Source organism: Anomaloglossus baeobatrachus, chromosome 8, assembly GCF_048569485.1.
Source record: "Anomaloglossus baeobatrachus isolate aAnoBae1 chromosome 8, aAnoBae1.hap1, whole genome shotgun sequence".
Taxonomy (NCBI): Eukaryota; Metazoa; Chordata; class Amphibia; order Anura; family Aromobatidae; genus Anomaloglossus; species Anomaloglossus baeobatrachus.
This window is the reverse complement of record NC_134360.1, coordinates 102,419,435-102,443,180: the sequence shown is the minus strand read 5'-3', so window position 1 is coordinate 102,443,180 and position 23,746 is coordinate 102,419,435. Positions and strand designations below refer to the sequence as shown.

Below are 23,746 nucleotides of genomic sequence, written 5' to 3'. Positions count from 1 at the left end.
ATGGCCACCTGTGACATCTGCTACAAATATTATATTGGCTGTACCACCCGTACATTGAAAAAACAGATCAGTGAGCATGTCTCCTCTGCATCTCTGGAATCTTTGGCAGGACGTACTACCTCAGGACTCGCCAGATATTTCAGAGATATGCATCATGGAGACATGAGCTCATTTAACGTACAGGGGGTAGAGAGTGTAAATAAATCGTACAGAGGAGGGGGATTGGCAGAGTCCCCTTTTTGCAAGAGAAGCTTTTTGAATATTAAATATTTTAAAAATTGCTATTAAATTCTCGGAGGTTTTTTGTGGGGGTTTTTTTGCAAATATTGCTCATCTGAAAATAATGCTTTTACATAGTAAAAATCCTTTTTGTATGTTCTTTGTATATTTTTATAACTTTTTTTGTATATTCTATGATGTTTTTTGTATTTCCTTTATGGTGTTTTCTCAATCTATTGTGTTAAATTGTGTATGGATATCCATCTGATGGTACTATTTTATATATAGATCCGGTTGTCAATGTGATCTATTTAAAGCCACTATTCACCTCATTTCTTTGTATTTGCCTACGATTAAGGAGTTTTTTCTCTGAAATGCGTAAGGTGTGGAAAGGCATATGGAGAGATTTTGTTGATACATTAACATTTTTTTTATGTGACCTAATAAACTTCAAGATTTTTTAAGACAACGGTGCTGGATTTTGTTTCCCTCCCTATTTTTCCTTCTAATGATTATCATTAAGCCTTTTTTTCTTTGGACTTTCATTACTGATCCTTTTTTCTGCTTAAAGCGCACCACGGATGGCTGATTTTTTTATATGCCAAAAGTGATTCCAATTGAATTAAAATTGGTAAGGAGTTGTCACTCCGAAACACATTCCGTTTTTTTCTACCCTACCATGTAACTTGGATTTTATTATTATGGAAGAACCCTTTTATCTTCGTTGAATAAAGAAAAAAAGTTTAATTCAATTGGAACTTGGATGCTGGATCCTTTCTTTTTTTTCAAGTTCAGTGACCTCAGTAATGTGTATGCCTCTTACTGACCTCAGTAATGTCTATGCCCTCCACTGTTCCCAGTAATGTGTATGCACCCCACTGACCCCAGTAATGTCTATGCCACTTGCTGACCTCCATATTTTCATTGAATCTTTGTATTGTTTAAACTTACTGTTTGTTTATGAAGGGATAAAATATATACTATATACAGTATTGGATAGAACTGAGTTAATTATATTAGTCCATCCCTCTAAAACCATCCCAATTTCTCATGCAGCCCCATGGGAAAATTAATTGCCCAACCCTGGTCTAGAGGGATTTAATCTGGTAATGTTGCATCTTCATGTAGTAATTGAGCTATTAGAGATCCAAGCCATCCTTTTTGGGGACAGCAAAAATATTTTAATAAAAAGCAATGGACGTTGTTGGACCAGGGAACCAAATGCCCATGCTCCGAAAAATCTGGATGATGAAAAAAGAAGGCTGTTAAAAATGGGAAGATCAAAGGGTAGTGCGAAAGAAATGGTTTGGGGACAATGAAAAATAATTCTAATAACTTCTCCTAGTGAGAGATTCTCATCAAGGCAGGAGATAACGACAATTGTCTGAAATGATGAGATTTTAGTTATTTATGGGGCTTGCTACAAGATACTCCTGTAGTGGTTGTTTCTTCAGTTGTGGTCCTGTATATTTTCTAGAAGCAACTTATCAATGATTGCTCTAGACCAGGGTTCCCCAACTCCAGTCCTCAAAGCCCACCAACAGTGCATGTTTTCAGGATTTCCTTAGCATTGCACTGCTGTTGGAACCAGCACCTGGGCAGGTAATTACATTAACACCTGTGCAATACTAAGGAAATCCCAAAAACCTGCACTGTTGGTGGGCCTTGAGGACTGGAGTTGGGGACCTCTGCTCTAGACAGCTTAGAGAAGATTTTGTATCACACTAGGAGAATGCAAAGTGTCTGACTTTGGCTATGCCCTGCCTTGAAGACTCTTAGGGGTGCTTCACATACAGCGAGATCGCTGCTGAGATCGCTGCTGAGTCAGTTTTTGTGACGCAGCAGTGACCTCATTAGCGATCTCGCTGTGTGTGACACTGAGCAGCGATCTGGCCCCTGCTGTGAGATCGCTGCTCATTACACACAGCCCTGGTTCCTTTTTTTTTTGTTGCTCTCCCGCTGTGACATACAGATCGCTGTGTGTGACAGCGAGAGAGCGACGGAATGAAGCGAGCAGAGAGCAGGAGCCGGCATCTGGCAGCTGCGGTAAGCTGTAACGAGGGTAAACATCGGGTAACCAAGGTGGTTACCTGATATTTACCTTCGTTACCAGCCTCCGCCGCTCTCCCGCTGCCTGTGCTGCCGGCTCCTGCTATCTGCACATGTAGCTGCAGTACACATCGGGTTAATTAACCCGATGTGTACTGTAGCTAGGAGAGCAGGGAGCCAGCGCTAAGCAGTGTGCGCGGCTCCCTGCTCTCTGCACATGTAGCTGCAGTACACATCGGGTAATTAACCCGATGTGTACTGTAGCTAGGAGAGCAGGGAGCCAGCGCTAAGCAGTGTGCGCGGCTCCCTGCTCTCTGCACATGTAGCTGCAGTACACATCGGGTAATTAACCCGATGTGTACTGTAGCTAGGAGAGCAGGGAGCCAGCGCTAAGCAGTGTGCGCAGCTCCCTGCTCACTGCACATGTAGAGACGTTATGATCGCTGCTGCATCGCTGTGTTTGACAGCTAAGCAGCGATCATAACAGCGACATACAAGGTCACTGTTGCGTCACAGAAAATGGTGACGTAACAGCGACGTCGTTGTCGCTGTCGCTATGTGGGAACCCAGCCTTAGTTTATACATGCTAAAACAGGTAACTAATGGCTAAAGAGAGTTAAAGAGGTTGTCTCATCAACAAAGTTTATTTTAAAGTGTATTTTAATCATCAGATCTTGGAATAATAATAATAATAATAATTTCCACAATTTGAGGTGTTTAAATAAAAATTGAAAAAAAAGTTTTCCTGTGCTGAGATAATCTTATAAATGTGGGCCAGCGATATACTGTGTAAAGGCCGTGTCTGATCGTACAGTGACATTGTCTGATCATACCATAGTTCCTGGGCAGGGGAGGAAATAAAAAAAAAAAAATATATATATATATATATATAAAAATATATATATATATATATATATATATATATATATATATATATATATATATATATATATACATATACACACACAGATATTAAAGCCCGGGATCATAGCGGATTCTTTTTGTAAGGTTTTAAAAAAAAATATGTTTTACCTCCATTTCTAACCCCTGAGCTTCATGCCAGCTGTCAATTTCACAGCTGACATCAACCTCAAAAATATTATCCCAATTGCCAAATCAACAGAGCAATCGGGAAGAGCTGGCCAAAGCACCAGAATTTATGCATCTTCTGAGGCAACCTGCTATTTTTAGGCTGGGAATGGCCAAATGATCATGGGTCTTTCAAGCCTGATAATACCGGCCCTCAGCTGTCTGCTTTACCTTGGCTGGTTATGAAAAATAGTGGGGACCCATGCTATTGTTTTTTTAAGTTATTGACAAATAATTTTTAAAACTACTATGGGATCCCCTATATTTTTGATAACCAGCCAATGTAAAGCAGACAGCTGAAGGCTGCAGCCTACAGAAGTCTGCTTTATCTGCGCTGGTTATCAAAGAAGGGGAGACCCCACGTAATTTTATGTTGTTCTCAGCAGCGGCTACACATCTTCCCCATGCTGAAAGCTTGCTGATTCGCATCAGAATTTCAACAAACTACTCAACATCTGACCTCTGACACGGGCTACTGTGGGAAGTCTGTGTTCGAGTTTGAGCCTTGTATACTAGGTATTCGGTACGATCCCTGAACCTTACTGTTCGGGTTTGCTAATCCTTAATTATATGTAAGTTTTCCAATATTAATCATCTTAAATAATGACTGTACACATTAGCATACAGTGTGTCCACCCATATCCTGTCCACTGCCATTCACCTGAGAACGTTGGCAGCTATAGGAATACAAGTGGTGTCTAGGTATAGTGAAGTAGCCATGCACTACGCAATGAAACCACCTATAACACCACCTGGTGGAAAACAATGGAGTTAGCATTTTTATCTCGAAAACGGAACGAGAGAGAAAAAAAAGTGAATTACAAAGTTGTAGGGCATCATCAATTCAATACGAATCGACACCTTGCATACAGAAATGCTAAAATATGAAACCCATGACCCCCACAAAACACTGAATGCTGGTCACGCATATGGCGCTCATTTAACTTTGATGCTCAAAGTGGCCACCGTCAGCTGCAATGAACATCTGCACTCTGGACAGCATACTGTATCTTGCTGCACGTTGTGCAATATGGAAGGTGACATGTTTGCACAAGCATCTGTGATAAGTCGTCGTAGGTCCTGCAATGTTGGTGGAGGGGTGGCATACACCTGCTGTTTTATGTGACCGCACAGAAAGAAGTCCAATGGGGTCAGGTCAGGTGAGCGTGGAGGCCACTCCACGCAGCCACCATACCCAATGACTTGTAGGCAGGTCTCCATGAGGTATCGCTTCACGTCCACAGCCTTGTGCGTTTTACACGTTCTAATCATAGTATTTCTGTATGCAAGGTGTTGATTCGTATTGAATTGATGATGCCCTACAACTTTGTAATTCACTTTTTTCTCTCTCTCGTTCAGTTTTCAAACTAATGATGCTAACTCCATTGTTTTCCACCAGGTGGCGCTATAGGTGGTTTCATTGCGGAGTGAATGGCTACTTTACTATACCTAGACACCACTTCTATGCCTCTAGCTGCCGCCAGTCTCAAGTTAATGCTGGTGGACAGGATATGGGTGGATACACTGTATATTATACCGTATTGCACATTTCTGTTTTTAACTTTGCAGAATGTTTTGAAAAACAATTATTTAGAACAGATTTCTCATCTATAAAAGGAAGGACAAAGCTGATCTTGTTATCTGTATTAGTACAGTATGTTAGATTATTTTGGTTTGGGCATACGCAGAGACTCCATGGATATGAGCCAGAATTTTGACTTTGATTTTACTGGCTACAAAAAGAAGCAGTATTTCTTATTCTAAATCAATGACCTATGAAACAATAAGTAAAATCAGTCTGAGTACACACACGTACATTTGGGCACATTTTGGAGCCAACCACACATCTATATATTACTAGGCTTTCACATAAATTAGTTTACATTCTTAATTTTCATATTAAACTCATTAAAGGATAAAACGCATCAGCGGTCATGGTCCCAGATATTATATTTTCTCCTATCCTGTGTTGTTCATGGGATAACCCCTTCAATAAATATGGTGAACATTTATGCCGAATTTGCCACCATTTTCAGTCCACAAATGTGCTCATTTCCATTAAGTGATTGATCACCTCTGGCTAACCTCATCAAACAAGTATTTTTTTATTATAAAATGATGTTTAACTCCATATTATTCTTTTGTTCGTGTAAAAAAAAATAATTGTTTAAAAAAAAACAACTTACTTGTAGCTTCCTGAGGCGCAAGTTGAGAAAGATGAACGTCTCCATTCTTTGCAGGTCCAATTTTCTTAGCTCTCCTTTTGCCTTGAGTAAAGAAAGATAAATCTTTATCAATGTAGTTTTCAACACTACAAAATATGGCCGTCTAATTCATTGGCTTCACTCTCTACAGGACATCATCATCCCATAAAAGTTTCTAAAAGAGACCAGTCATGAGATGCAAGAATGAGTGAGTTGATATGCTGTTGGCTTTTTCTATGCCACGATAACTGGTTTCATTTGTAATGATTTGTGACATGATAATACCTCCATAGCAGGGCATCTGGAAGTTCATAATTGGCAGGCATTATTTCCCCGTTTGTTTGCGCAAACTCCTTTAAAAGACATAGGAAAGAACTATATCCTACTTCAAGTCTCTGGGCCCAAATCATTAAGAATGACATCGTGCACGACAACCCTAATGTAGGGACCGCTGGACTAACATGTGCCCAATTCATTAAATGGTATCTTACACCTGCTGTGCGCCTCCACCTCAGTCACTTATTGGAGTACATTTCTAATTCACATCAATAAAAATTGTATTAAAGGGAACCTGTCATCAGATTTTGGCCTTCTAAAACTAAAACTAGCACCTTAGGCAGCGCATGTGCTGCATTCCATGAAGGTGCACATACCCCGTGACGCTGCGCAAACATATTCCTGGTTCAGCAATATGGATGACGTCACCTGCTTCACCCACATCACCGGGCAAAATCTTGTACCTGCACAGAGAACTCGCCGGTTCGCGCAGGTGCACCTATGTTTTCAGCTCTGCCTGCACCAGGGCAGAGTGAAGTTCACCTGCGGAAACCGGGAATATATGTCTCCACATGCGTGAGATTTTGCCCGCCTAAGTGGATGGTGTCCGAGGTGTCATCCCTGTCAATCAGAGCAGGAAAAGAGCGAATTGAGGGAAAGGAGTTGCAGATTAGGACAGCCATTGAATCGGACAATTTACTGGAGATTTTATAAGGGTATTTTTGTGGTATTCGTGGAGGTCAGCGTGTAACATGCACCTTCATGGAATGCAGCACAGGTAATACTAAAAAGGTGCTATTTTTAGTTTAGAAGACCAAAATCTGGTGATAGGTTCAATTTATTTTGCTAGATGGCCCTCACCACACCTACTTTGGTAACGCTAGCTGGGACTAGCATAACAGTGCCAAAAGGTGTAACATGTTTGCAGAACCTTGCATCATGCACAATTTTTGCAACGTTTTAAAGTGCGTCAGAAAACTGGTAAAAACACCAACATCTTACGCCCCCCCCCCCTACCTATTTTTATAGTGATTTCAGTACTTAAATCTAAATGGGTATGGGATACATGTCTGTCACTCCATTGTCTCCCCCACCCATACCGTCTCACTCAGTCTGAAAGGTTTTTAACGTGACTCTGTCCAGGAGGAAAAAGGGAAACTCTGCTCAGCTTTAGTGAACATTTACCTTACAAGCAGGCATATACAACAAGTTATATGCACCAAATAAGTACAAAAGAGAGAGATCTACAGTCAGTATAGAATAAAAAAATATTAAAACTAATTCCAAAAAGGATAAAAACCATAAAAAAATCCAAACCTGATATCTATCAGTCACATAATATGATGGACCAAAACCACCATGTATCTATATATATAATTGCCTTATTCTGTCTGTCTGTCTGTCTTGCTCCAAAATTGTGTCCTTACGGTGACACAAAGCTGATTGGCCGCTGGGCTCGCCATGGCCCCGCCCCCCGCACGGATTGGCCGCTCGCCTCGCCTCGGCTCCGCCCCCCCCCACGGATTGGTCGCTCGCCTCGGCCTGGCCCCGCCCTCCGCATGGATTGGCCGCTCGCCCCGGCCCTCCGCACGCATCGCCAGACATAACCTTGCGATGCTCTGATCGTGACGGAGCCGGTGAATGCTGGTAACCATTATACACATCGGGTAACTAAGGTCCCTTAGTTACCCGATGTGTATCATAGTTACCAGTGTACACCGGCTCCGTCACGATCCCAGCAGCGCCAGACATAACCTTGCGATGCTGGGATCTTGACGGAGCCGGTGAACGCTGGTAACCATTATACACATCGGGTAACTAAGGTCCCTTAGTTACCCGATGTGTATCATAGTTACCAGTGTACACCGGCTCCGTCACGATCCCAGCAGCGCCAGACATACCCTTGCGATGCTGGGATCTTGACGGAGCCGGTGAACGCTGGTAACCATTATACACATCGGGTAACTAAGGTCCCTTATTTACCCGATGTGTATCATAGTTACCCGATGTGTATCATAGTTACCAGTGTACACCGGCTCCGTCACGATCCCAGCAGCGCCAGACATAACCTTGCGATGCTGGGATCTTGACGGAGCCGGTGAACGCTGGTAACCATTATACACATCGGGTAACTAAGGTCCCTTAGTTACCCGATGTGTATCATAGTTACCAGTGTACACCGGCTCCGTCACGATCCCAGCAGCGCCAGACATACCCTTGCGATGCTGGGATCGTGACGGAGCCGGTGAACGCTGGTAACCATTATACACATCGGGTAACTAAGGTCCCTTATTTACCCGATGTGTATCATAGTTACCAGCGTACACCGGCTCCCGGTACACATGTGCAGGGAGCCGGCATTATACTCCTCTCCCCCCAGGACTACTCCTCCTATTATAGTCCTCCTATTATACTCCTCTCTGAGTATAATAGGAGAACTATTATAGCATGGGGGATGGAGCACGATGGGGTGCGCAACATGGGGGATGGAGCACGATGGGGGGTGCGCAGCATGGGGGATGTAGCACGATGGGGAGTGCGCAGCATGGGGGATGGAGCACGATGGGGAGTGCGCAGCATGGAGGATGGAGCACGATGGGGAGTGCGCAGCATGGGGGATGGAGCACGATAGGGAGTGCGCAGCATGGGGGATGGAGCACGATGGGGGGTGTGCAGCATCGGGGATGGAGCACGATGGGGAATGCGCAGCATAGGGGATGGAGCACGATGGGGGGTGGGCAGCATGGGGGATGGAGCACGATGGGGGGTGCGCAGCATGGGGGATGGGGCACGATGGGGGGTGCGCAGCATGGGGGATGGAGCACGATGGGAGGTGCACACCTCCCCCCAACACACACACACACAACACACCACACTGGGAACCACAAACACCACCATACACAGACACCCACACACACAGACAACGCCACACACACCCAACACACAAACCACGCGGCATACATAAATATACGCACATACCACACAACACACACATTGCACAAAACATACCTACCCCCAAAACACACCACACCCACACAAACCGCGCAACACACACACACACAACGCTACAGACACACAGCGCTCCACAAACAACGCAACACACATACAACACCGCTCTCACCCCCCGCCACACCCAGACAACACCCAGAACATGTACAGCGCCCTACACAAACACTTGGTAACTACACACAACAACATCTATATATATATATATATATATATATATATAACAAAAATCATACATGAACTACACAATACGTAAACTCTAGAATACCCGATGCGTAGAATCGGGCCACCTTCTAGTATAGCCATAATGGGCTAATTCAATCATTAGTATTACAGAGACCGGTATACTCAATGCTTAAAACATAATAAAGACACAATACACAATATTATTCTATATTCCCAGGATGCAAGAGATCATTAAATGCCAATGTACTACTAGATGCAACATAATAGTGCATGCATAAGAAACTGAACAGCACAATGGAAAACACATCATAGTAGACAGAGATATATAAGTCATACGGTGGAACAAGTCAAGTGCAAAAGTGTGAATGCAAGATACTGATGCCCTACGTAAGAGTCATCAGATGCAATATTGCGGCACATTACCCGTCTGCCTTTTATTCCGACATGGATTCCATGTAGTTTAACAATTACAATACGACATTAAGAACTTTCTTGCATTACCAGTGACAAAGCTGATCTACAGTGCGTTGCGAAAGTATTCGGCTCCCTTGAATTTTTCAACCTTTTCCCACATTTCAGGCTTCAAATATAAAAATAAATATTTTAATGTTATGGTGAAGAATCAACAAGTGGGACACAATTGTGAAGTTGAACGAAATTTATTGCTTATTTTAAACTTTTTTAAAAAATAAATAACTGAAAAGTGGGGCATGCAATATTATTCATCCCCATTACTTTCAGTGCAACAAACTCACTCCAGAAGTTCATTGAGGATCTCTGAATGATCCAATGTTGTTCTAAATGACTGGTGATGATAAATATGAGCCACCTGTGTGTAATCAAGTTTCCGTATAAATGCACCTGCTCTGTGATAGTCTCAGTGTTCTGTTTTAAGCGCAGATAGCATCATGAAGACCAAGGAACACAACAGGCAGGTCCAAGATATTGTTGTGGAGAAGTTTAAAGCTGGATTTGGTTACAAAAAGATTTCCAAAACTTTAAACATCCCAAGGAGCACTGTTCAAGCGATCATATTGAAATGGAAGGCGTATCATATCACTGCAAATCTACCAAGACCCAGACGCCAATCCAAACTTTCATCTCAAACAAGGAAAAGACTGATCAGAGATGCAGCCAAGAGGCCCATGATCACTCTGGATAAACTGCAGAGATCTACAGCTTAAGTGGGAGAGTCTGTCCATACGACAACAATCAGTCGTACACTGCCCAAATTTGGCCTTTATGGAAGAGTGGCGAGGAGAAAGCCTTTTCTCAAAAGATATCCATAAAAAGTGTTGTTTAAAGTTTGCCACAAGCCACCTGGGAGACACACCAAACATGTGGAAGAAAGTGCTCTGGTCAGGTGAATCCAAAATTGAACTATTTGGGCAGAATGCCAATCGATATGTGTGGCGTAAAAGCAACACAGCTCATCCCCCCTGAACACACCATCCCCACTGTCAAACATGGTGGTGGCAGCATCATGGTTTGGGCCGGCTTTTCTTCAGCAGGGACAGGGAAGATGGTTAAAACTGATGGGAAGATGGATGGAGCCAAATACAGGACCTTTTTTGAAGAAAACCTTTTGGTGTCTGCAAAAGACCTGAAACTGGGACGTAGATTTGTCTTCCAACATGACAATGATCCCAAACATAAAGCAAAATCTATAATGGAATGGTTCACAAATAAACATATGCAGGTGTTAGAATTGCCAAGTCAAAGTCCAGACCTAAATCCAATCGAGAATCTGTGGAAAGAGCTGAAAATTGCTGTTCACAAACGCTCTTTATCCAACCTCACTCAGCTTGAGCGATTTGCAAAGGAAGAATCGGCAAGAATTTCAGTCTCTCGATGTGCAAAACTGATGGACACATACCCCAAGCGACTTGCAGCTGTAATCGCAGCAAAAGGTGGCGCTACAAAGTATTAACTTAAAGGGGACAAATAATATTACACGCCCCACTTTTCAGTTATTTATTTTTGAAAAGTTTAAAATAAGCAATAAATTTTGTTCAACTTCACAATTGTGTTTAACTTGTTGTTGATTCTTCACCATAACATTAAAACTTTTATCTTTATGTTTGAAGCCTGAAATGTGGGAAAAGGTTGAAAAATTCAAGGGAGCCGAATATTTTCGCAAGGCACTGTACAGTATTTGTGGAGCTACGAGTGGGGATTTTCATAGTGTTTAATTTATACACTAGGACCAATCTATTGATGGGTTTGTTCATTTTTCTTGGGAACGTTATGGCCCCTTACAATCTAGGGATCTAGTATTTATTTAGGTTTACTGTGCATCTATTATTGAATCAAATTCCAGCATTCAGAGCTGGTCTGTGTATGACTTGTGAGGGAATTGGCCCATTATGCATATTTCCACTGTGGTTCTATGGTTTGTATTCAATATTTGTAAAACTTTTTTTGAAGTGCTTCTTGTTCTATTTTTACAATTCCTTCATACTTAAAGATCTCTAGTTTGACATTTATGTTGTGCATACAATCTGTTGCATATGTTTTCTTGTGAGGTATATGTTCTATATTTCACATATACAGTACATGTAATGCACTCACTGATTGCTATTGCTGACTGTGCGCATACAGTGTCATAATTCTGCTCAGCTTAGTCAGTCTGCATGTTCTGCTGTCAGGCTAGGATTAATTCTTGAATTGATTAACTCCATTAAGTAAACTCCTTTTTCTTATCGGCAAAAAAAAAAAAAAAAAAAAAAAAGAAAACATTAAAAACTAACAAAATGTAAACCAAACTGGCTGCCTTATCAAGAAAAATGAAATAAAAAGATCAAGAAGTTCTATGCAGATCAAACAGTATGTAAGTATAATTTACCCAGAAAATTAACAAGCCTCATCTTACGCCGCAGATTGTTGAGAAGGCAGAAGCAATGCAGGGTACCTGCCATCAAAGGCCTGATGAAAAGCCAAGCTAGTTGTCAGTGGAACTTTAACCCCCTGAAGCCTGTTTTCACCTTCCTGAACAGGCCAAATTTTTTTATATCTGACCAGAGTCACTTTATGAAGCAATAACTCTGGAATGCTTCAACGGATACCGGTGATTCTGTGTTTTGTTTTTCTTGTGACGCATTGTACTTCATGTTACCGTAGTGATACATTTAGGGAGGCGTTAATGCGTCACAGGCAATTTGTTGCCCGTGGCGCACAAAGTCGTTTACCCCCGTCACACGTACTTACCTCCCGAACGACCTCGCTGTGGGTGGCGAACATCCTCTTCCTGAAGGGGGAGGGACGTTCGGTGTCACAGCGACGTCACACAGTGGCCGCCCAATAAAAGCGGAGGGGCAGAGATGAGCGGGACGTAACATCCCGCCCACCTCCTTCCTTCCGCATTGCCAGCAGGACGCAGTTAAGCAGTGTTCGTCGTTCCCGGGGTGTCACACGGAGCGATGTGTGCTGCCTCGGGAACGACGAACAACCGGCGCAGGAGGAGGAACGACTTTATGAAAATGATAGACGTGTCAATGAGCAACGATAAGGTGAGTATTTTTGCTCATTCAGTCGTTTGTAGCTGTCACACGCTACGATATCGCTAACGATGCCGGATGTGCGTCACGGAATCCGTGACCCCGACGACATATCGCCCGATATATCGTAGCGTGTGACGCCGGTCTTAGGTCGATATAATTTGCATATATTTATGAAAGTATCTAAAATTTGACCATTTTAGAAAAAAATTGCAATGTTCGAACTTTGAACTTTTTTGTCCTTGAAACAGATACCTCAACAGTCATACCACACAAAACAGTTAATAAGTAACATTTACCATACACCTAATTTACATCAGCGATTTTTTTTTTTGGGGGGGTAGGATGTTAGAAGGGTTAAAAGTTTAGAAGTGATACAAATAAAGGATTTGACAGAATATCTTGGCCTCATCTAGTCAGAACTAGAAAACACAGCTTGTTTGGTATACCATTCATTAAATAAATAAACAAATAAATAAATCTTTATTTTTATATAGCACTAACCTATTCCGCAGCGCTTTACATACAACAGGAATACTGTCCCCATTGGGGCTCACAATCTAAATTCCCTATCTGTATGTGTTTGTAGTGCGGGAGGAAACCGGAGTACCCGGAGGAAACCCACGCAAACCCCTTGCAGATGGTGTCCTTGATGGGATTCGAACCCAGGACCCCAGCGCTGGAAGACTGCAGTGCTAAGCACTGAGCCACCGTCATTAGCTTGCTTAGAAACATTTATCATGGGGCTGAAACATTATCAGGATAAGGCTATGTGCGCACTAGAAAGGATTTTTCTCAAGGAATTTCTTAAGAAATTTCTTGAGTGAAGGATTAGCGCACCTGCGTTAAAAAACGCACCAATAACGCACTGAAAAACACATGCGTTTTTACCGCGTTTTGGTGCGTTTTTTTGCAGGTTGGTCGCTGCGTTATTTAATGCTTTATCAGCAATAAATAATATAGATAATTGATAGATAAATAGATCGATGGATAGACAGATAGATAATGGATAGATAGGAGATAGAAAGATGGATAGATAGATGGATAGATAAATAAATAGAGAATGGATAGAAAGAAAGATGGATAGATGAACAGATAGATAATGGATAGATAGATGGATGGATAGATGAATAGATAGATAATGGATAGATAGAAAGATGGATAGATAGAAAATGGATAAATTATAGATAGATTTATATACAGATAGATGGATAGACAGATAGATAATGGATAGATAGAAAGATGGATAGATGAATAGATAGATACAGTAGATAGATAATCAATAGAGAGAGGACAAAATCAATCAATAGATAGAGTCCCTGTGAGGACACACTACAGTTCTCGCGAGCGGTAATGTGTTCACATTACCGACCATGAGAAATGACCTGTAGTTACCCCTGCAGCAACGCTCACTGAATGAGGCTGCATTGTACTGTGTCAGACGTGGCTGCAGCAGTCTGCAAGCGTCGTGGGACCTCTGTGGATTACGCCGGAGCTGTGTGTTGGGGGGAGCTAATAAAGTGGTGACAGAATGGGCTTTTTGTTATTTTATTTAAAATAAAAGGATTTTTTTGGTGTGTGTGTTTATTCACTTTACTTACGGGTTAATCATGGAAGCTGTCTCATAGACGCTACCATGATTAAGCTAGGACTTCGTGGCAGCGATGCGCTGCCATTAACTCGTTATTACCTCGATTGCCACTGCATCACGGCAATCAGGAAGAGCCAGTAACACGCTGGGACTGTCACATAATGGATGCGACATTCTCGGGGTAGCGGCGGGCTTATATTCTCGGCTGCGGGGGGTTGGGGCATTAACCATGGCCCTCACCCTCCCCATCCTGAGAATACCGGGCCGCCGCTATGTGTTTACCTTGGCTGGATGGTAAAAATACGGTGGAGCCCACGGTTTTGTTTTTTATTTTTTGGTTTTTTTTCCCTCCTCCTCACATGTACTACTGAAATTGCTATCCTTGTAATATTACTATATCTACTTGCCTTTTTCAATATGACTTGCTTAGCCATATATCCTCCATATGCTTCTTTCATGTAAAATTCTGCCATTTCTAACACATTTTCAGTACTACCTGCGCTCTTAGGTCAAAGATACTAATTCCCAGCTGATCACACATTTAAAATCAGCATCAGCCAGCGAAAGTTTACAATTCAAATGCATGAATATAATAATTAATACAAAAACATGGTATCTCTACAGAAATTCATCATATTAGGCTGCTTGGTATCTAGTAATAAGATCAAATACATTTCTCGTAAACACATTTTTCCTTCTAATCACCGCCCCAAACGAGGAAGGTGACCTTCTCCCAATCATAGCATGTTAAACCTGCCATATCACCTCCATGTAGGTCAATGAAATGTTTTGCTGCACTGGAATATGTATTGTTTTTCTTTAAAATGTTATAAACATGTTCTGATAACTTTTTTTTTCTTGTTGTACACCCAATATATTTTAAGTTACAGATGGCGCATTCAATGCAGTAAATAAAATGATCCGAATCACAATTAATAAAACTTTGCATACCATATGTTTTATTATTGGACAGCAAAACATCTTCTTTGACAGCTAGGGGGCACGTTACAATTTTTACCACACTTAAAAAACCACAATGTGATAACCAAGTCTTTTTAGGGGCGTTATTTTGCACAAAAACGCTAGGTGACTACATATTTACAAAACTATTACCTTTTTTAGCCACAATCCTGACCATTATCCAAGATTTTACTCAACTGGTCATCCTGATATAGGATGGCAATATTTTTGTTAATGATCTTTTTTATGTCATATTGATTACTGTACTGAGTACTAAAATTATGGATTTGGTTTTTAAAGCGAACACTAGTGATTTTAATTTGACCTAACAAAACAATGCGGTTTATATTTTTTAACCTCTAGATTTATAGATATTTTTGTTATATCCTCTAGATTTTAATCTTTTAGCAACCTTTTTACTCTCTACTTCAAAACCTCATCCCTTGAAGATAAAAGCTTTGTCCTCAGAAATTCTCCATATGGAATGGCTTTTATCGTTTGGCAGACTACTGCTAGCATGATGTACGATGTTTCCACTGACAGGTTTACGATAAATGCTTGAATCGATATAATCAGTAACTGTGTTACCACTCAGTTCAATGTCCAAAAATAAATACTAGAATCAGAAAAACTAGCCGTGAATTGCAGATTGACATCATTCACATTGATGTATTGAATGAAGTCTGGATGGTCGCCATATCATCCCCCTAGACAATGAGGATGTCATCCACATAGCGACCATAATCAGACAATACTCCAGGAAAAGGGATTACTGTCCCCATAGATGGCAAAAATCTTCCACCAAGAAACAAAAAGAAGGTAAAAAACAAGACTCCATAGGGGCTCCCTCCGTCGGAAAACAAAACTTTGTCAAATAAGAAAAAATTATGTTTAAGAAGAAAATCAACAGCTGAAATAATATTTAAATTTTCTTCATAATGACTGGTTGTATAAAAAAAAAAAAATCCAAAGCTTTAATGGCAAAATTATGTGGAATACACGAATATAATTTTCCCGATATCACATGAGATAAAAGGAAAAATGTTTTTTCCAACTGATTCTACAAACCATTTGCAGAACATGGTTGGTGTCTTTAATATAGCTGGGGGTAGCACACACAAGAGGACGTAGGTGTTAATCTAGCCATAAGTATAAATTCTCATTGAGAATAGATTCCAGCAAAGATAGAACACAATGGAGGAGAAAATTCCTCCTTAAGCATTTTTGTTAAGTCATAGAAGATTGCAGCTATGGGATTTTTAGGTAACTTTAGATCCCTGTCTTTTGGACTGATAACATTGAGCAAAATGCCCCCCCTGTAGTAAATTATCCAATTTACCTTTGAAAACTAGTTAGAACACAAGTAAGCTTTTTGTATGTATTATCTTTGTCTAAGATTTAATTGACTTGCATAAGATATAAATCCTTATCCAGGACTACCACTCTACCAGAGTTATCTGATTTTTTAAATAATTAAATTGACATCCTCCAGATCTGTTATACAGGACAGTTGATTTTTGGTTAAATTAATATTGTTTGGATTATAAGACGCACTTTTCCTGGCAAAAATTTGGGAGGAAAATGAGGGGTGTGTCTTAAAATCCGAATGTAGCTTACCAAGGGGTGGTGAAGAGGGGTGAAATGACGCAGGGGTAATGCTATGCAGTGTGCCGCCGGGGCTGTCTTGCTCCGCTGGCAGTCATTCTGAAGACGTCGGCGGTCAAGGCTTCAAATAATGGCGCCTAGAGTTAGTACGTGCGCAGATGGAGCTCTCAGCTCAAGCTCTCATCTGCCCACGCGCCGATTCCAGCCGCCACTATTTCAAGCCCTCACCACCGACATCTTCAGAATGGTCGGTGTTTCACGCCACACAGGGCAGCCCCGTACAGAGCAGAGCCGCGTCACCGGCCCCGACACAGAGCAGAGCTGCGTCACCGGCCCTGGCACAGAGCAGAGCCCGCAGTGAGTATCTGGGTCCCCCTCTGTATCACTCACAGCATCGCCGTACTCCAGTACCACCCTTGCCTCCTGTGACGCCCTCTCCCCTGCTGCCCCTCTCCCTGGTAAGACACCACCAGATTATAAAATGGACCCCATAAATTTTTTTTTTACCTTTTTTTCCTCCAAATTTGGGGTGCGTCTTATAATTTGGTGAGTCTAATAAAACGAAAAATAACGTACTTTTGCGATCGCACTTCAAACCGCTGCGGTGAAGAAAGATTAAATCCCTCTTTATCGCAGCCTGAGAGGAGTCCAAAGCTGCAACCCAAGATTTTTTTAGGGTAGTATTCAGGATTTCTTAAAGGGAAGGTGTCGCGGATTTTTATAATCCAAACAATGATTACTTGTAAGATAACATGAAGTTGTAATGTTATCTTGCAATAAATAAAGATGTCTTTCAGTTTTTATAATCTTTGAAAGCTGGCAATGGGGGCTGCCATGTCACATTCCAAGTTCTAGCACGACAGTGCAGCCTCAATTTACAGCACCTCATGGACATAGGGGATAGTAGTCGGATCCCGACCCCTTTAGTTCTGTTACTACTCAAATGGTAACGCCTATGTGGGCTGCCCAATTCCCAGCCGTGGGTGGGTTCAGCCGCCATTTTTCCATAGCCCACGATTTTGGCTGGGCTGTATTTTTTCCCCCTACCGCCAGGATCTGAAGGAACAAGCAGCACCAGCTCCGCCTCCTAGAACAGAACCAGCCTTACCGACAGCTGAAGATCAGCGTTGATCCGTTGAGGGGCGGTGTGCAGCGGTGGAGGACCAGAGCTGACCTGTGGAGTAGCGTTGAACGGTGGAGAAGCAGCGTACAGCGGTGGCGGACCGGTACTGATCTGTGGAGCAGCGTGCAGCGGTGGAGGAGCAGCGTTCATCTGTGGAGGAGCGGCGCTGATTTGAGGAGGAGCGGCGCTGATCGGTGGAGGAGCGGCGCTGATCGGTGGAGGAGCGGCGGCGTGCAGCGGTGGAGAAACGGCGCTGATCAGTGGAGGCGCAGCGGTGAAGGAGCGGCGCTAATCGGTGGAGCGGCGGCGTCCAGCGGTGTAGGAGCGGCGCTAATCGGTGGAGCGGCGGCGTCCAGCGGTGTAGGAGCGGCGCTGATTGGTGGAGCGCACCTGAAGATAATAAACCACAGGAGAGTGACAGTGACAGATAACACACATATACATACTGTTACACATATACACAGACCGATCAGAGCCCCCACATATATACAGACTTAGCAGGCTCTAACCCCAGTCTGTATATATGTGGGGGCTCTGATCTGTCTGTGTATATGTGTAACAGTATGCATATGTGTGTTATCTGTCACCGTCAGTCTCCTGTGGTTTATTATCTTCAGGTGCACGCCACCGATCAGCGCCGCTCCTACACCGCTGGGCGCCGCCGCTCCACCGATCAGCGCCGCTCCTTCACCGCTGCTCCTCCACCGATCAGTGTGTGTGTGCGTGTGTGTGTGTGTGTGTGTGTGTAATATTATATATATATATATATATATATATATATATATACATACATACATACATATACACACACACACACACACATATACATATATAAATAAAAATATACTGACTGACTGTGGTTAGAGCCCCTTCCCCATATATATATATAAATACAATATAATATGTAGGGAAGGGGCTCTAAGCACACACATTTTATATATATATATATATATATATATATATATATATATATATATATATATATATATATATATATATATATATATATATATATATATATATATATATATAGTGGTTAGAGCCCCTTCCCCTTCCCTATATATAAATTTTATTATATTTACATATATATATATATATATATATATATATATATGGGGAAGGGGCTTTAACCACAGTCTCTGTGTGTATGTATGTATGTATATTATATATATATATATATATATATATATATATATATATATATATATATATATATATATATATATACATACATATATATGTACACACACAGACAGAGACTGTGGTTGGAGCCCCTTCCCCATATATATATATATATATATATATATATATATATATATAAATATAATAGAATTTATATATAGGGAAGGGGCTCTAACCACTATATATATATATATATATATATATATATATATGTATGACTGTGGTTAGAACCCCTTCCCCCTATATATATGACTATGCTTGGAGCCCCCCCATATGTAAATACACTGTTCACAGAGCCACAACACATATACACCTAGACTGTAAGATCAGCGCTCTCCTCTCCTGACTTCCTCTGTGCTGCTGTGGACCTGCTCCTTCCTCTGTGTCTCCGTGAGCTCCTATCAGATCAACGATCTCCTCTCCTGACATCCTTTGTGCTGCTGTGGACCTGCTCCTTCCTCTGTGTCTGTCTGTGAGCTCCTGTCAGATCAGCGCTCACCTCCCCTGACATCCTCTGTGCTGCTGTGGACCTGCTCCTTCCTCTGTGTCTGTCTGTGAGCTCCTGTCAGATCAGCGCTCACCTCCCCTGACATCCTCTGTGCTGCTGTGGACCTGCTCCTTCCTCTGTGTCTCCGTGAGCTCCTGTAAGATCAGCGCTCATCTCTCCTGACATCCTCTGTGCTGCTGTGGACCTGCTCCTTCCTCTGTGTCTGTCTGTGAGCCTCCTGTCAGAATCTGTGCTCTCCTCTCCTGACATCCTCTGTGCTGCTGTGGACCTGCTCCTTCCTCTGTATTTCCGTGAGCTCCTGTAAGATCAGCGCTCATCTCTCCTGACATCCTCTGTGCTGCTGTGGACCTGCTCCTTCCTCGGTGTCTGTCTGTGAGCCTCCTGTCAGAATCTGTGCTCTCCTCTCCTGACATCCTCTGTGCTGCTGTGGACCTGCTCCTTCCTCTGTGTCTCCGTGAGCTCCTGTAAGATCAGCGCTCATCTCTCCTGACATCCTCTGTGCTGCTGTGGACCTGCTCCGTCCTCTGTGTCTGTCTGTGAGCCTCCTGTCAGAATCTGTGCTCTCCTCTCCTGACATCCTCTGTGCTGCTGTGGACCTGCTCCTTCCTCTGTGTCTGTCTGTGAGCTCCTGTCAGATCAGCGCTCACCTCCCCTGACATTCTCTGTGCTGCTGTGGACCTGCTCCTTCCTCTGTGTCTGTCTGTGAGCCTCCTGTAAGATCTGTGCTCACCTCCCCTGACATCCTCTGTGCTGCTGTGGACCTGCTCCTTCCTCTGTGTCTGTCTGTGAGCTCCTGTCAGATCAGCGCTCACCTCTCCTGACATTCTCTGTGCTCCTGCTCAAGAACACATTTCTCGTTTTGGCAAAAAATAAAAATGTTTTCTTTTCTGTGTACAACAGTTGTAAATAAAAAAGAAATTGTTTTACAATTGGATTGATGCCTTTTTATTTTTCAACCAACAAAACGTTTGTTTGCTACGACTGTATTTATTTTAATATATACAAGAAAAATAAGTCCGGCACTCAAAACGGGACAACAAGAAAAAGTAGAATCCAGATGTTTTTTGCTCTATATTCATTTTTATTCTTTTGATTATTGCTACAATTTTTTCTTTTTATGTCCATCAGTAATAATGTTATCAACGTTTCGACAGAATCTGTCTTTTTTCCAAGACTGTCAGTAGGGACAAGTGAAAAGCAGAGAAAAAGCAATTGAATACGTATTTGACTCGATGAAAAGCGAAAGCACTATGTCCAGGGATCAAAAGAATAGGTGAAACACCTTGTGAATTACAAAACCAGAAGAAACATCCAGAATATGGTGTTATGCAATTTGCTATGCAAATGGTAAACAGAAGAGGACGTAAGGGGGTGGCAGCACCCGCCACCGCAGCTCACCCAGCGATACCCGCCGCTCACCCCAGCTCTGTGTGTGTGTGTGTGTGTGTGTGGCACAAGGTCCCCATTCGGGGTGATGTGTGTGTGTGTGTGTGTGTGTGTGTGTGTGTGTGTGTGTGTCACAAGGTCCCCATCAGGGGTGATGTGTGTGTGGGTGGCACAAGGTCCCCATCAGGGGTGATGTGTGTGTGTGTCACAAGGTCCCCATCAGAGGTGATGTGAGTGTGTGTGTGTGTGTGTGTGTGGGTGTGTGGCACAAGGTCCCCATCAGGGGTGATGTGTGTGTGTGTGTGTCACAAGGTCCCCATCAGGGGTGATGTGTGTGTGTGTGTGTGTGTGTGTGTGGCACAAGGTCCCCATCAGGGGTGAGTGTGTGTGTGTGTGCGCCACTGCATGTGAGTACCTGTGTGTGTACCGGTGATACTGTCTGCTGAGCTGTGTATCTAATCCTGTGTGATACTGTTTGCATAGCTGTGCATCTAATCTCCTGTGTGATACTGTCTGCTGAGCCGTGTATCTAATCCTATCCTGTCTGCTGAGCCGTGTATCTAATCCTATTCTGTGTGATACTGTCTGCAGGGCTGTGTATCTAATCCTATCGTGTGATACTGTCTGCTGAGCTGTGTATCTAATCCTCTCCTGTGTGATACTGTCTTCTGAGCTGTGTATCTAATCCTCTCCTGTGTGATACTGTCTGCTGAGCTGTGTATCTAATCCTCTCCTGTGTGATACTGTCTGCAGAGCTGTGTATCTAATCCTCTCCTGTGTGATACTGTCTGCTGAGCTGTGTATCTAATCCTCTCCTGTGTGATACTGTCTGCAGAGCTGTGTATCTAATCCTCTCCTGTGTGATACTGTCTTCTGAGCTGTGTATCTAATCCTATCGTGTGATACTGTCTGCTGAGCTGTGTATCTAATCCTCTCCTGTGCGATACTGTCTGCTGAGCTGTGTATCTAATCCTCTCCTGTGTGATACTGTCTGCTGAGCTGTGTATCTAATCCTATCATGTGATACTGTCTGCTGAGCTGTGTATCTAATCCTCTCCTGTGTGATACTGTCTTCTGAGCTGTGTATCTAATCCTCTCCTGTGTGATACTGTCTGCTGAGCTGTGTATCTAATCCTATCATGTGATACTGTCTGCTGAGCTGTGTATCTAATCCTCTCCTGTGTGATACTGTCTTCTGAGCTGTGTATCTAATCCTCTCCTGTGTGATACTGTCTGCTGAGCTGTGTATCTAATCCTCTCCTGTGTGATACTGTCTGCTGAGCTGTGTATCTAATCCTCTCCTGTGTGATACTGTCTGCTGAGCTGTGTATCTAATCCTATCTTATGGGATACTGTCTGCTGAGCTGTGTATCTAATCCTATCCTGTAGGATCCTGTCTGCTGAGCTGTGTATCTAATCCTATCCTGTGGGATCCTGTCTGCTGAGCTGTGTATCTAATCCTATCCTGTGTGATACTCCTGCTGTCCTTGGTGACACTTTAGACATTTCTGGTCACCAGGAAAATGGCTGTGCATTGTGTCCTTACATGTCATTCTCTGTTATCTGTTGTAAACACTCAGATTAGGAGAGGGAGGCGTGCCATCACACACAGGAGAGCAGACTCCGCCCACTTTACGGCAGGCTGTAATCTGAGCTTTTTATACAGTCTGATTTCTGTAGGATTTCAGCAGCTGCTCCCCCTAGTGTTTAACAGTGGAAAATATCAAACTTTCTAATTTTTTTTTTAGATTTTGCTCAATTAAAAACAAATAATAATATTTAAACAAAACATTAAAACATTATTACTTTACATTTTTTCAGTTATTGGAATTTTTTTTTTGCCGATACCTTCCCTTTAAGGACACATTGATCAGATCACTATCATGGCTTTCCAAGTCATGTAAAACCAGGAGGGTGTTTTAGTCAGTAAAAAGTTAAATCAGTGAACTCATTATCACAAACATGCTCACTACCTTTGTTGTCATTAATATCATCACAAACGTTTCTTGAACTCTACATCGTACATATCTATCCCATGATTTATTTTATCCACCATGACTACGTTCGGGTGTCCGTCTGCAGAAAACGTAAATGTGCAAAAATGGCACAAAACAGAGCACACGCTAACGCAGTGTGCTCAATTACAGTGAATGGCCCTGCCGGCCACGCTTTGCAGAGTGGGCGAGGGGCGGTTCGGACGGATGCTCCGGCGGGACCTGTGAACGTAGGGAAAAACGCAATCTGAAAAGAGGCTTACAGCTTTTGTTTCCCATGAGTCACATCACAGATTAAACAAAAAAATAACGGAGGACATTGACAACTTTGAGAACTCTTATGAATATTGAAAAGAAGAACTTTCAGCGGGATTGTGCAGACTATAAAAGCAACAAAGTCTATGATGGAAAAATTTGCCACAGCACAAAACTGCTAACTCTGTATTCAGACATAAGGACTCTGATCAAGACACAAGATAGTTACTTTTTCATCGTCTGAATGTGAAACATCTGATTCAAGGCCAGATAATGCACCTGTTAAAAAGAACTATTCTAACTCCTGGATTCATTCCAGCAGTGAAAAAATTAATACGTACAAAAAAAGAAGACATCAAAAACCGGGGGAGAAATTATGAAAGAACATTTCACAAGGAGGAGACAATTGAAACAAAGGACCTAAACCAATGTGACAATATGCTATAGTCCTTACCCCAACAATTGTTTCAATGCATCAAATAATGGTATTGTCAAAGGTTCAAATTTCGTGCCATATCAGAATTATAATATCAATGATTCAGGTTCTGAACAAAGTGATACAGCACGGACTAAAACTTAGCTTTTACTAGTACATAGATAAAATCAGTAATAACAA

The 23,746-nt window shown here is 42.3% G+C and overlaps 1 protein-coding gene across 1 annotated transcript in view; it reads right to left on the bottom strand.

Moving 5' to 3' along the window:
- The window catches only part of L3MBTL2 (L3MBTL histone methyl-lysine binding protein 2), a 331,885-nt gene that overhangs the window by 16,247 nt on the left and 291,892 nt on the right, over positions 1 to 23,746 (bottom strand). Inside the window, exon 17 of the mRNA XM_075321932.1 lies at positions 5,544 to 5,624. Within this exon, the coding sequence (XP_075178047.1) occupies positions 5,544 to 5,624 (81 nt within the window). The remainder of the gene's footprint in view (positions 1 to 5,543; positions 5,625 to 23,746) is intronic.